General features: G+C 28.2%; 1 protein-coding gene across 1 annotated transcript; it reads left to right on the top strand.

The window, feature by feature from the left end:
* The first annotated feature begins 1,173 nt into the window (after positions 1 to 1,173).
* On the top strand, positions 1,174 to 2,766 carry LOC125585023. Its single transcript, XM_048753325.1, has one exon. It carries the CDS (start codon positions 2,049 to 2,051, stop codon positions 2,541 to 2,543), a length of 495 nt encoding a protein of 164 aa, XP_048609282.1. The 5' UTR covers positions 1,174 to 2,048; the 3' UTR covers positions 2,544 to 2,766.
* Positions 2,767 to 14,945: the final 12,179 nt, after the last annotated feature.

Genomic DNA, 14,945 nt, shown 5'->3' with positions numbered 1-14,945 from the left:
TCTCTGCCGAGTGTTGAGAGACGCGTTGATCAAATAAGAAGGATATTTATCTAATGGGCTTAACTTAAAGCCCATAAGGCTTTCCTTTGCTAAATATTTGGGCCATATTTTGATGATCAAGGAACCCGTTTCTTCCTAATGCAAAAGGTCCAAAGTCCCATATTCATAAGTTATAGTTTTATATACAGGAATACATTTAATTCGATTATACTTTGGAATAGCTCTTTTTAAGTTTTTATCATAAAAATAGCTCTCAAACAAATAAAATAACCAAAATAACATTTTTTATTTTGAAAATTTAATATTTATTTTTTATTTTCAAACATTTGAACTCATCCTCAAAATCCAACATGTTAACTCTAAATCTTAAGTCTTAGATTAGTTAATCCTAAAAATATACATACATATTTACTCTTCAATAAAACCTCTTTTAATAATTTTCCTCTTTTACATTCTATTTTTGTGAAAATAAAGACTATTTAAGAGAATTTTTCTTATACTTTTGAAATATGATTTTCTGATTATTGATTAAATGAAACTACATGTAAATGACTTAATTTAGAATCGGATCATATATAAGTTTATAACATGTGGGAAAAAAGAAAAAGCTTATAACAACATTTCTATTGAACTACTCCCAAACCCTTACGTACATGCATCATAGGTAATATAGGCCATTGAAGCACGTCCAAATGATTGGAGATAAAAATATACGATGATGTAATAAGATTTTCTAGAATTATAAATTCCTTTAACTAGTAACCAATCTTTAACCCATTGAATCTACCAAATAAGCTCATCTCTCCTTTTTAGCCAAGAAATGACTAATTTGTTTACGTTATATTGGACATGCAGAGAAACACGTAAAAACCAAGTTGCGTGTTACCTTAAAAGATGATAATTAACCACACATTATTCTAAACATTAACCCCTCATTTATATTTTGTAGTCTTGTTTTTGGTGTATTTTTGTCAACTGGTGAATATATATGGTTTATGCCTCGATTGAGAAGTAGCTTTTTTGGCGAGCTATGTATACTTTGATTCATAATTATTCGGTGTTATAGTATGATCAAGAAATTTAATATGTCTATACAAAAATAAAGAGTAAATAATTGTGTTATGGTGGTTTCCTATAATTGTTAGAGGTAGGCCTGGGCATTTCGGGTATCGGTTCGGTTCGGTTCGGATATTTCGGGTTTTGGTTAGTCCGGATAGGGGCTAGAGGATCCATTTAGTACTTGACCTATTTTTGGTTCGGTCCGGTTCGGATAGTTTCGGGTTCGGTTCGGTTCGGATAGTAAATGTAGGAACCGAAAAATATCCGGAAAAGTTCGGTTCTCATTTGGATCCGGTTCGGGTTCGGATAGTTCGGGTAGTTCGGATAATTTGGATAAAATTTCGGTTATTTAGGGTAAATATCAAATAATTAGGATGATTTAGATAAAAAATTTGGATATTTCGGATTACTTTGGATATTTCGGATAAAACTATCTGCATAGTTTCTGATACTTTCGGATAGTTTGGATACTTTATAATAATTTAGTTATCCTCAACTATTTTCAGATACTTTTAATAGAATTTTAAATTAAAAATATATATTTAGTGATGTTATATGTGTATATAATTAATATTTTTATATATTCGGGTACCCGTTCGGTTCTCGGTTCGGTTCCGGTTCAGTTCGGTTATTTCGGATATAAAAATATAGGAACCGTTCGGGTATTTAAGGGTATTAGTCCGGTTCCAGTTTCGGGTATTTCGGTTCGGTTCCGGTTGGGTTCTTCAGTTCCGGTTATTTTGCCCAGGCCTAGTTAGAGGTAACACAAAGATGAATAATTAGGGAGGGAGCAGTTGCAAGTTGTTTGAAATTTGAAACCAACACTTCATCGCGTTTGTGTCATCTCTGGATTCTCGTTGTCTTATAAGTAAAAAGCTGGGGCTTGTAGGGATACAAACGTCAAGAGAGCCCCTTATAAATAGTTAAGATTGTTGATTAATGCTCACAAAATAAGAGTGTGAGAGAGTCTCCTAACTCGTGGTTGAGTCATGCAGCTCAAAAGGTCATCATCATCATCATCTACTCCAATCTCCATGAAACTCAAAACCATGTTCCTAAACCTCATCACACACTCTCTTTACAGTCTTTTACGGTCTCTCTCCAGAGCAAAATCCATCCTTATAGAGATATCTAAACACAACAAGAAGAGGTTATTCATGATGATGTTTTACCTAAAAACGTCATCCATTCACCAACGCAAGGTCTTCTTCGGGTCCTCCTCCTCCCATGTTGTCCATGTAACTAACTCTTTCTCTATCTCCCTACATGCTGATGAAGACGAGGATGATCATGAGTCTGAGTACTTCGAGTGGCTAGAAGACGAGGTTGATGAGAGTAATAACATTAATGATGATCATAGTGTTGGTGATGTTGATATTGATCGTTTGGCAGATATGTTCATCGCCAGCTGCCATGAGAAGTTCTTGCTGGAGAAGGTTGAGTCTTATAGGAGATACCAAGATATGTTGGAGAGGAGTTTGTGAGAATTGAGAACTGAGAGAACCAACAAAGAGTGTTTGTTTTGTTCTATGTTAATTAATTCTTGTTTGATGGATGTCTTAGTCAATAAAATGGAGATGAAATATTTACAAACGTTATTGTTTTATTGAGAAACTTTCTACGTATATGGAGTATTTACCGAAAAATATAATATTTTCGTAGGGGGTTTAACACATAGATTTTGAGAAAAAATTCAAAAATATGAAAAATACTGTTTTAATGTATAGTTGCATCATGCACTAACATATGATGAAGGTCAAAGAGGTTTAAAACTTTTGTTGTCTCCGTTTCTGTAGAAAACATCGATTTTATATTGGTTAGTCCACCAATTTAGAAAGAATTATGAAGTTTTACTAAATTAATTGACAAAAAATTAAAACGATGCCCATGTACCATGAAAGAGAGTTTAATATACATTAATACAAATGTAGAATGTGTTTAGAAATTTTAAAACAACACTAAATATCATAGGCTTCAGTATATAGAACATTTACCGAAAAACTCAATATTTTTGTAGGGGTTAACACATAAATTTAGAAGAAAATTCAAAAATATGAAAATATTGTTTTAATGCATAGTTGCATCTTTCACTAACATATGACGAATGTCAAAGAGGTTTGGAACTTTTGTTGTCATTGTTTCTCTAGAAAACATCGATTTTATAGTGGTTAGTCCACCAATTTAGGAAGTATTATGAAGTTTTACTTAATTAATTGACAACAATTAAAACGATGCCCATGTACCATAAAAGAGAGTTTAATATAAATTAATACAAATTTAGAATGTGTTTAGAAATTTTAAAACAACACTAAAGATCATAGGCTTCAGTATATAGAACATTTACAGGAAAACTCAATATTTTCGTAGGGGTTAACACATAGATTTAGAGAAAAAATCAAAAATATGAAAATACAGTTTTAATGCATAGTTGAATCTTTCACTAATATATGACGAATGTCAAAGAGGTTTGAAACTTTTGCTGTCTTCGTTTCTCTAGAAAACAACGATTTTATTGTGGTTAGTCCACCAATTTAAGAAGTATTATGAAGTTTTACTAAATTAATTGACAAAAAATTAAAATGTTGCCCATGTACTATGAAAGATAGTTTAATATACATTAATACAAATGTATAATGTGTTTAAATTTTTAAAACAACACTAAAGATCATAGGCTTCAGTATATAGAACATTTACCGAAAAACTCAATATTTTCGTAGGGGTTAACACATAGATTTTGAGAAAAATTCAAAAATATGAAAATAATGTTTTAATGCATAGTTGCATCCTTCACTAACATACGATGAATGTCAAAGAGGTTTGGAACTTTTGTTGTCTCCGTTTCTGTAGAAAATAGCGATTTTATAGTGGTTAGTCCACCAATTTGAGAAGTATTATGAAGTTTTACTAAATTAATTGACAAAAAATTAAAACGTTGCCCATGCACTATGAAAGAGAGTTTAATATACATTAATACAAAAGTAGAATGTGTTTAGAAATTTTAAAACAACACTAAATATCATAGGCTTCAATATAGAGCATTTAACGAAAAATTCTATATTTTCGTAGGGGTTAACACATAGATTTTGAGAAAAATTCAAGAATAGGAAAATTTTGTTAAAATGCATAGTTGCATTCTAAACTAACATATGATGAATGTCAAAGTGGTTTGGAACATTTGTTGTCTCCGTTTCTCTAGAAAATAGCGATTTTATAGTGGTTAGCCCACCAATTAAGGGAGTATAATGAAGTTTTACTAAATTAATTGACAAAAAAATAAAACGATGCTAATGTATCATGAAAGAAAGTTTAATATACATTAATACAAATTTAGAATGTGTTTAGAAATTTTAAAACAATACTAAAGATCATAGGCTTCAGTATATAGAGCATTTACCGAAAAATTCAATATTTTTGTTAGGGTTAACACATAGATTTTGAGAAACTTCAAAAATATGAAAATACTGTTTGAATGCATAGTTTCATCTTTACTAACATATGATGAATGTCAAAGAGGTTTAGAACTTTTGTTATCTCCGTTTCTATAGAAAATAACGATTTTATAGTGGTTAGTCCACCAATTTAGGGAGTATTATGAAGTTTTACTAAATTAATTGACAAAAAATTAAAACGATGTCCATGTACCATGAAAGAGAGTTTAATATACATTAATACAAATGTAGAATGCGTTTAGAAATTCTAAAACAACACTAAAGATCATAGGCTTCAGTATATAGAACATTTACCGAAAAATTCAAAATTTTCGTTGGGGGGATTACACATAGATTTTGAGAAAAATTCAAGAATATGAAAATACCGTTTTAATGCGTAGTTGTATCCTTCAATAACATATGATGAATGTCAAAGAGGTTTGGAACTTTTGTTGTTTCCGTTTCTCTAGAAAATAGCGATTTTATAGTGGTTAGTCCACAAATTTATGGAGTATTATGAAGTTTTACTAAATTAAATGACAAAAAAAATAAAACTATGCCCATGTACAATGAAAGAGAGTTTATTATACATTAATACAAATGTAGAATGTGTTTAGTAATTTTAAAACAACACTAAAGATCACAGGCTTCAGTATATAGAACATTTACCGGAAACTCAATATTTTCGTAGGGGTTAACACATAGATTTAGAGAAAAAATCAAAAATATGAAAATACAGTTTTAATGCATAGTTGCATCCTTCACTAACATATGATGAATGTCAAAGAGGTTTGAAACTTTTCTTGGCTCCGTTTCTCCAGAAAATAGCGATTTTATAGTGGTTAGTCCACCAATTTAGGGAGTATTATGAAATTTTACTAAATTAATTAATAACAAATTAAAACAATGCCATGTTCCATGAAAGAGAGTTTAATATATATTAATACAAATGTAGAATGTGCTTAGAAAATTTAAAACAACACTAAAGATCATAGGCTTCAGTATATAGAGCATTTACCGAAAAATTCAACATTTTTGTGGGGGGTACACATAGATTTTGAGAAAAATTCAAGAATATGAAAATGCATAGTTGCATACTCCACTAACATATGATGAATGTCAAAGAGGTTTGGAACTTTTGTTGTTTCCGTTTCTCTAGAAAATAGCGATTTTATAGTGGTTAGTCTACCAATTTAGGGAGTATTATGAAGTTTTACTAAATTAATTGATAAAAAATAAAATTATGCTCATGTACCATGAAAAAGAGTTTAATATACATTAATAAAAATTTAGAATGTGTTTTGAAATTTTTAAACAATATTAAAGATCATAGACTTCAGTATATAGAGCATTTACCGAAAAATTCAATATTTTCATAGGGGTTATTAACACATAGATTTTGAAAAAAATTTCAAAAATATGAAAAATACTGTTTAATGCATAGTTGCATTTTTCACTAATATATGATGAATGTCAAAGAGGTTTGGAACTCTTGTTGTCTCCGTTTCTCTGGAAAATAGTGATTTTATAGTGGTTAGTCCACCAATTTAGGGAGTATTATAAAGTTTTACTAGATTAATTGACAAAAAATTAAAACGATGCTCATGTACCATGAAAGAGAGTTTAATATACATTAATACAAATGTGGAATGTATTTAGAAATTTTAAAACAACACTAAAAATCATTGGCTTCAGTACATAAAACATAGATTTTGAGAAAAATTCAAAAATATGAAAATACTATTTTAATGCATATTTGCATCCTTCACTAACAAATGATGAATGTCAAAGAGGTTTGAAACTTTTGCTGTCTTCGCTTCTCTATAAAATAGCGATTTTATAGTGGTTAATCCACAAATTTAGAAAGTATTATGAAGTTTTACTTAATTAATTGACAAAAAATTAAAACGATGCCCATGTAACATGAAAGAGAGTTTAATATACATCAATACAAATGTAGAATGTGTTATAAATTTTAAAACAATACTAAAGATCATAGGCTTCAGTATATAGAACATTTACCGGAAAACTCAATGTTTTCGTTGGGGGGGGGGGGGGTTTCACATAGATTTTGAGAAGAAATAGAGATATATGAAAATACTATTTTAATGCATATTTGCATCATTCGCTAACATATGATGAATGTCAAATAGGTTTGGAACTTTTGTTGTCTCCGTTTCTCTAGAAAATAGATATTTTATAGTGGATAGTCCACAAATTTATGGAGTATTATGAAATTTTACTAGATTAATTGACAAAAAATTTAAACGATGCCCTTGTACCATGAAAGAGATTTTAATATACATTAATACAAATGTAGAATGTTTTAGAAATTTTAAAACAACACTAAAGATCATATGCTTCAGTATATAGAACATTTACTAGAAAACTCAATATTTTCGTAGGAGTTAACACATATATTTTGAAAAAAATTCGAAAATATGAAAAAACTGTTTTAATGCAAAGTTGAATATTTCACTAACATATGATGAATGTCAAAGAGGTTTGGAACTTTTGTTGTCTTCGTTTCTCTATAAAATAGCGATTTTATAGTGGTTTGTCCACCAATTTAGGGAGTATTAGAAAGTTTTACTAAATTAAATGACAAAAAATTAAAAATATGTCCATGCACAATGAAAGAAAGTTTATTATACATTAATACAAATGTAGAATGTGTTAAAATTTTTAAAACAACAGTAAAGATCATAGGCTTCATTATATAGAACATTTACCGGAAAACTCAATATTTTCTTAGGGGTTAACACATTTATTTTGAGAAAAATTCAAAAATATGAAAATATTGTTTTAATGCATAGTTGCATCTTTCACTAACATATGATGAATGTCAAAGAGGTTTGAAACTTTTGTTGTCTTCTTTTCTCTATAAAATAGCAATTTTATAGTGGTTAGACCACCAATTTAGAGAGTATTATGAAGTTTTACTAAATTAATTGACAAAAAATTAAAACAATGCCCTTATACAATGAAAGAGAGTTTAATATACATAAATACAAATGTAGAATGTGTTTGATATTATAAAACAACACTAAAGATCATAGGCTTCAGTGTATAGAATATTTACCGAAAAATTCAGTATTTTCGTAGGGGTTAGTTAACACATAGATTTTGAAAAAAAATCAAAAATATGAAAATACTGTTTTAATGCATAGTTTCATCATTCACCAAAATATGATAAACGTCAAAGAGGTTTGGAACTTTTGTTCTCTCCGTTTCTCTAGAAAATAGCGATTTTATAATGGTTAGACCACAAATTAATGGAGTATTATGGAGTTTACTAAATTAAACGACAGAAAATCAAAACAATGTCCATGTACAATGAAAGAGAGTTTAATATACATTAATACAAATATAGAATGTATTTAGAAATTTTAAAACAACACTAAAGATCATTGGCTTCAGTATATAAAACATTTACCAAAAAATTCAATATTTTCGTAGGGGGGGGGGTTAACACATAGATTTTGAAAAAAATTCAAAAATATGAAAATTCTGTTTTAATGCATAGTTGCATCATTCACTAACATATGAAGAATGTCAAAGATGTTTGGAACTTTTGTTGTCTCCGTTTCTCTAGAAAATAATGATTTTATAGTGGTTAGTTCACAAATTTAGGGAGTATTATGAAGTTTTACTAAATTAATTGACGTAAAATTAAAACGATGCCCATGTAACATGAAAGATAGTTTAATATACATTAATACAAATGTAGAATGTTTTACAAATTTTAAAACAACACTAAAGATCATAGGCTTCAGTATATAAAACATTTACAAGAAAACTCAATATTTTCATAGGAGGGAGTTAACACATATATTTTGAGAAAAATTCAAAAATTTGAAAATACTGTTTTAATGTATAGTTGCATCTTTCACTAACATATGATGAATGTCAAAGAGGTTTGGAACTTTTGTTTTCTTCGTTTCTCTATAAAATAGCAATTTTATCTTGGTTAGTCCGCCAATTTAGGGAGTATTATATAGTTTTACTAAATTTAATGACAAAAAATTAAAAATATGCCCATGTACAATGAAAGAGAGTTTATTATACATTAATACAAATGTAGAATGTGTTTAGAAATTTTAAAACAACAATAAAGATCATATGCTTCGGTATATAAAACATTTACCGAAAAATTCAATATTTTCTTAGGGGTTAACACATAGATTTCGAAAAAAAATCAAAAATATGAAAAATACTGTTTTAATGTATAGTTGCATCATTCACTAACATATGATGAATGTCAGAAAGGTTTGAAACTTTTGTTGTCTCCGTTTTTTGAGAAAATAACGATTTTATTGTGGTTAGTCCACCAATTTAGGGAGTATTATGAAGTGTTACTAAATTAATTGACAAAAAATTAAAACGATCCCCATGTACCATGAAAGAGAGTTTAATATACATTAATACATTTGTAGAATGTTTTAGAAATTTTAAAACAAAACTAAAGATCATAAGCTTCAGTATATAGAACATTTACCGGAAAACTCAATATTTTCGTAGGGGGTTAACACATTGATTTAGAGAAAAATTCAAAAATATGAAAATACTGTTTTAATGCATAGTTGCATCTTTCACTAACATATGATGAATGTCAAAGAGGTTTGGAACTTTTGTTGTCTCCGTTTCCTTAGAAAATATCGATTTTATAGAGGTTAGTCCACAAATTTAGGGAGTATTATGAATTTTTACTAAATTAATTGGCAAAAAATTAAAACGATGCCCATGTACCATGAAAGAGAGTTTAATATACATTAATACATATGTAGAATGTTTTATAAATTTTAAAACAACACTAAAGATCATAGGCTTCAGTATATAGAACATTTACAGGAAAACTCAATATTTTTGTAGGGGTGGTTAACAAATAGATTTTGAAAAAAATTCAAAAATATGAAAATACTGTTTTAATGCATAGTTGCATCATTTACTAATATATGATGAATGTCAAAGAGGTTTGGAACTTTTTTTTTGTTACCGTTTCTCTAGAAAACAGAGATTTTATAGTGATTAGTCCACCAACTTAATTAGTATTATGAAGTGTTACTAAATTTATTGACAAAAAAATGAAACGATGCCCATGTTCAATGAAAGAGAGTTTAATATACATTAATACAAATGTAGAATGTTTTTGAAATTTTAAAACAACATTAAAGATCATAGGCTGTAGTATATAGAACATTTACCGGAAAACTCAATATTTTCGTAGGAGTTAACACATATATTTTGAGGAAAATTAAAAAATATGAAAAATATTGTTTTAATGCATAGTTGCATCTTTAACTAACATATGATGAATGTCAAAGAGGTTTGGAACTTTTGTTGTCTTCGTTTCTCTATAAAATAGCGATTTTAAAGTGGTTAGTCCACAAATTTAGGGAGTAATATGAAGTTTTACTAAATTAATTGACAAAAAATTCAAACGATGCCCATGTACCATGAAAGAGAGTTAAATATACATTAATACAAAGGTTGAATGTTTTAGAAATTTTAAAACAACACTAAAGATCATAGGTTTCAGTATATAGAACATTTACCGGAAAACTCAATATTTTCGTTAACACGTAGATTTAGAAAAAAATTCAAAAATATGAAAATACAGTTTTAATGCATAGTTGCATCCGTCACTAACATATGACGAATGTCAAAGAGGTTTGGAACTTTTGTTGTCTCCGTTTCTCTAGAAAATAGCGATTTTATAGTGGTTAGTCCACCAATTTAGGGAGTATTATAAAGTCTTACTAAATTAAAAGACAAAAAATTAAAACTAAGCCTATGTACAATGAAAGAGGGTTTATTATACATTAATAGAAATGTAGAATGTGTTTATAAATTTTAAAACAACACTAAAGATCATAGGCTTCAGTATATAAAACATTTACCGAAAAATTTAATATTTTCGTAGGGGTGGTTAACACATAGATTTTGAAAAAAATTCAAAAATATGAAAATACTGTTTTAATGCATAGTTGCATCATTTACTAATATATGATGAATGTCAAAGAGGTTTGAAACTTTTTTTTTTGTTGCCGTTTCTCTAGAAAATTGAGATTTTATAGTGGTTAGTCCACCAATTTAATTAGTATTATGAAGTGTTACTAAATTTATTGACAAAAAAATGAAACGATGCCCATGTTCAATGAAAGAGAGTTTAATATACAATAATACAAATGTAGAATGTTTTTGAAATTTTAAAACAACACTAAAGATCATAGGCTGTAGTATATAGAACATTTAACGGAAAACTCAATATTTTCGTAGGAGTTAACACATATATTTTGAGAAAAATTAAAAAATATGAAAAATATTGTTTTAATGCATAGTTGCATATTTAACTAACATATGATGAATGTCAAAGAGGTTTGAAACTTTTGTTGTCTTCGTTTCTCTATAAAATAACGATTTTATAGTGGTTAGTCCACAAATTTAGGCAGTACTATGAAGTTTTACTAAATTAATTGACAAAAAATTCAAACGATGCCCATGTACCATGAAAGAGAGTTAAATATACATTAATACAAAGGTAGAATGTTTTAGAAATTTTAAAACAACACTAAAGATCATAGGTTTCAGTATATAGAACATTTACCGGAAAACTCAATATTTTCGTAGGGAGTTAACACATAGATTTAGAAAAAAATTCAAAAATATGAAAATACAGTTTTAATGCATAGTTGCATCTGTCACTAACATATGACGAATGTCAAAGAGGTTTGGAATTTTTTTTGTCTCCGTTTCTCTAGAAAATAGCGATTTTATAGTGGTTAGTCCACCAATTTATGGAGTATTATAAAGTCTTACTAAATTAAAAGACAAAAAATTAAAACTAAGCCTATGTACAATGAAAGAGGGTTTATTATACATTAATAGAAATGTAGAATGTGTTTAAATTTTTTAAAACAACACTAAAGGTCATAGGCTCCAGAATATAAAGCATTTACCGAAAAATTCAATATTTTCGTAGGGGGGGTTAACACATAGATTTTGAAAAAAATTCAAAAATATGAAAATACTGTTTTAATGCATAGTTGCATCCTTCACTAACATATGATGAATGTCAAAGAGGTTTGGAACTTTTGTTGTTTCCGTTTCTCTAGAAAATAGCGATTTTATAGTGGTTAGTCCACCAATTTAGGGAGTATTATGAAATCTTACTAAATTAAAAGTCAAAAAATTAAAACTAAGTCTCTGTTCAATGAAAGAGGGTTTATTATACATTAATACAAATGTAGAATGTGTTTAAATTTTTTAAAACAACACTAAAGGTCATAGGCTCCAGAATTTAAAACATTTACCGAAAAATTCAATATTTTCGTAGGGGGGGTTAACACATAGATTTTGAAAAAAATTCAAAAAATGAAAATACTTTTTTAATGCATAGTTGCATCCTTCAATAACATATGATGAATGTCAAAGAGGTTTGGAACTTTTGTTGTTTCCGTTTCTCTAGAAAATAGCGATTTTATAGTGGTTAGTCCACCAATTTAGTTAGTATTATGAAGTGTTACTAAATTAATTGACAAAAAAATGAAACGATGCCCATGTTCAATGAAAGAGAGTTTAATATACATTAATGCAAATGTTGAATGTGTAAAAATTTTTAAAACAACACTAAAGATCATAGGCTTCAGTATATAGAACATTTACTGGAAAACTCAATATTTTCGTAGGGGGTTAACACATAGATTTTGAGAAAAATTCAAAAATACGAAAATATTGTTTTAATGCATAGTTGAATCTTTCACTAACATATGATGAATGTCAAAGAGGTTTGGAACTTTTGTTGTCTTCGTTTCTCTATAAAATAGCGATTTTATAGTGGTTAGTCCACAAATTTAGGGAGTACTATGAAGTTTTACTAAATTAATTGGCAAAAAATTCAAACGATGCCCATGTACCATGAAAGAGAGTTAAATATACATTAATACAAAGGTAGAATGTTTTAGAAATTTTAAAACAACACTAAAGATCATAGGCTTCAGTATATAGAACATTTACCGGAAAACTCAATATTTTCGTAGGGGGTTAACACATAGATTTAGAAAAAAATTCAAAAATATGAAAATACAGTTTTAGTGCATAGTTGCATCCGTCACTAACATATGACGAATGTAAAAGAGGTTTGGAACTTTTGTTGTCTCCGTTTCTCTAGAAAATAACGATTTTATAGTGGTTAGTCCACAAATTTAGAGAGTACCATGAAGTTTTACTAAATTAATTGACAAAAAACTCAAACGATGCCCATGTACCATAAAAGAGAGTTAAATATATATTAATACAAATGTAGAATGTGTTAGAAATTTTAAAACAACACTAAATATCATAGGCTTCAGTATATAGAACATTTACCGGAAAACTCAATATTTTCGTAGGGGTTAACACGTAGATTTAGAAAAAAATTCAAAAATAAGAAAATATTGTTTTAATGCTTAGTTGCATCCTTAACTAACATATGATGAATGTCAAAGAGGTTTGAAAATTTTGTTGTTTCCGTTTCTGTAGAAAATAACGATTTTATAGTGGTTAGTCCACCAATTTAGAGATTATTATAAAGTCTTACTAAATTAAAAGACAAAAAAATTAAAACTATGCCTATGTAAAATGAAAGAGAGTTTATTATACATTAATACAATTGTAGAATGTGTTTAAAAATTTTAAAACAACACTAAAGATCATAGGCTTCAGTATATAAAACATTTACAAAAAAATTCAATATTTTCGTAGGGGGGTTAACACATAGATTTTGAAAAAAATTCAAAAATATGAAAATATTGTTTTAATGCATAGTTGCATCATTCACTAACATATGATGAATATCAAAGAGGTTTGTTACTTTTTTTTGTTACCGTTTCTCTAGAAAATAGAGATTTTATAGTGGTTAGTCCACCAATTTAATTAGTATTATGAAGTGTTACTAAATTTATTGACAAAAAAATGAAACGATGCCCATGTTCAATGAAAGAGGGTTTATTATACATTAATAAAAATGTAGAATGTGTTTAAAGTTTTTTAAACAACACTAAAGGTTATAGGCTCCAGTATATAAAACATTTACCGAAAAATTCAATATTTTCGTAGGGGGGTTAACACATATATTTTGAAAAAAATTCAAAAATATGAAAATATTGTTTTAATGCATAGTTGCATCCTTCACTAACATATGATGAATGTCAAAGAGGTTTGGAACTTTTGCCGTTTCCCTAGAAAATAGCGATTTTATAGTGGTTAGTCCACAAATTTAGGGAGTACTATGAAGTTTTACTAAATTAATTGAAAAAAAATTCAAACGATTCCCATGTACCATGAAAGGGAGTTAAATATACATTAATACAAAGGTAGAATGTTTTATAAATTTTAAAACAACACTAAAGATCATAGGCTTCAGTATATAGAACATTTACAGGAAAACTCAATATTTTCGTAGTGATTAACACATAGATTTAGAGAAAAATTCAAAAATATGAAAATACTGTTTTATTGCATAGTTGAATCCGTCACTAACATATGATGAATGTCAAAGAGGTTTGGAACTTTTGTTGTCTCCGTTTCTCTAGAAAATAGCGATTTTATAGTGGTTAGTCCACCAATTTAAGGAGTATTATAAAGTCTTACTAAATTAAAAGACAAAAAATTAAAACTAAGCCTATGTACAATGAAAGAGGGTTTATTATACATTAATAGAAATGTAGAATGTGTTTAAATTTTTTTAAACAACACTAAAGGCTATAGGCTCCAGTATATAAAGCATTTACCGAAAAATTCAATATTTTCGTAGGGGGTTGGTTAACACATAGATTTTGAAAAAAATTTAAAAATATGAAAATAATGTTTTAATGCATAGTTGCATCATTCACTAACATATGATGAATGTCAAAGAGGTTTGGAACTTTTGTTGCTTCCTTTTCTCTAGAAAATAGCGATTTTATAGTGGTTAGTCCACCAATTTAGTTAGTATTATGAAGTGTTACTAAATTAATTGAAAAAAAAATGTAACGATGCCCATGTTCAATGAAAGAGAGTTTAATATATATTAATACAAATGTAAAATGTGTTAAAAAATTTAAAACAACACTAAAAATCATAGGCTTCAGTATATAGAACATTTACCGGAAAACTCAATATTTTCGTAGGGGTTAACACATAGATTTAGAGAAAAATTCAAAAAATGAAAATACTGTTTTAATGCATAGTTGTATCCTTCACTAACATATGATGAATGTCAAAGATGTTTGGAACTTTTGTTGTTTCCGTTTCTCCAGAAAACAGCGATTTTATAGTGGTTAGTCCACAAATTTAGGGAGTACTATGAAGTTTTACTAAATTAATTGACAAAAAATTCAAACGATGCCCATGTACCATGAAAGAGAGTTAAATATACGTTAATACAAATGTAGAATATTTTAGAAATTTTAAAACAACACTAAAGATCATAGGCTGTAG

Source organism: Brassica napus, chromosome C4 (genome assembly GCF_020379485.1).
Source record: "Brassica napus cultivar Da-Ae chromosome C4, Da-Ae, whole genome shotgun sequence".
Classification (NCBI taxonomy): domain Eukaryota; kingdom Viridiplantae; phylum Streptophyta; class Magnoliopsida; order Brassicales; family Brassicaceae; genus Brassica; species Brassica napus.
Note: the sequence above shows the minus strand (reverse complement) of the source record. Positions and strands in the feature narration are given on the sequence as shown.

Bases quoted from the DNA above. Each gene is read 5' to 3' on its own strand.
- LOC125585023 (XM_048753325.1), top strand. From the start codon at position 2,049: ATGCAGCTCAAAAGGTCATCATCATCATCATCTACTCCAATCTCCATG.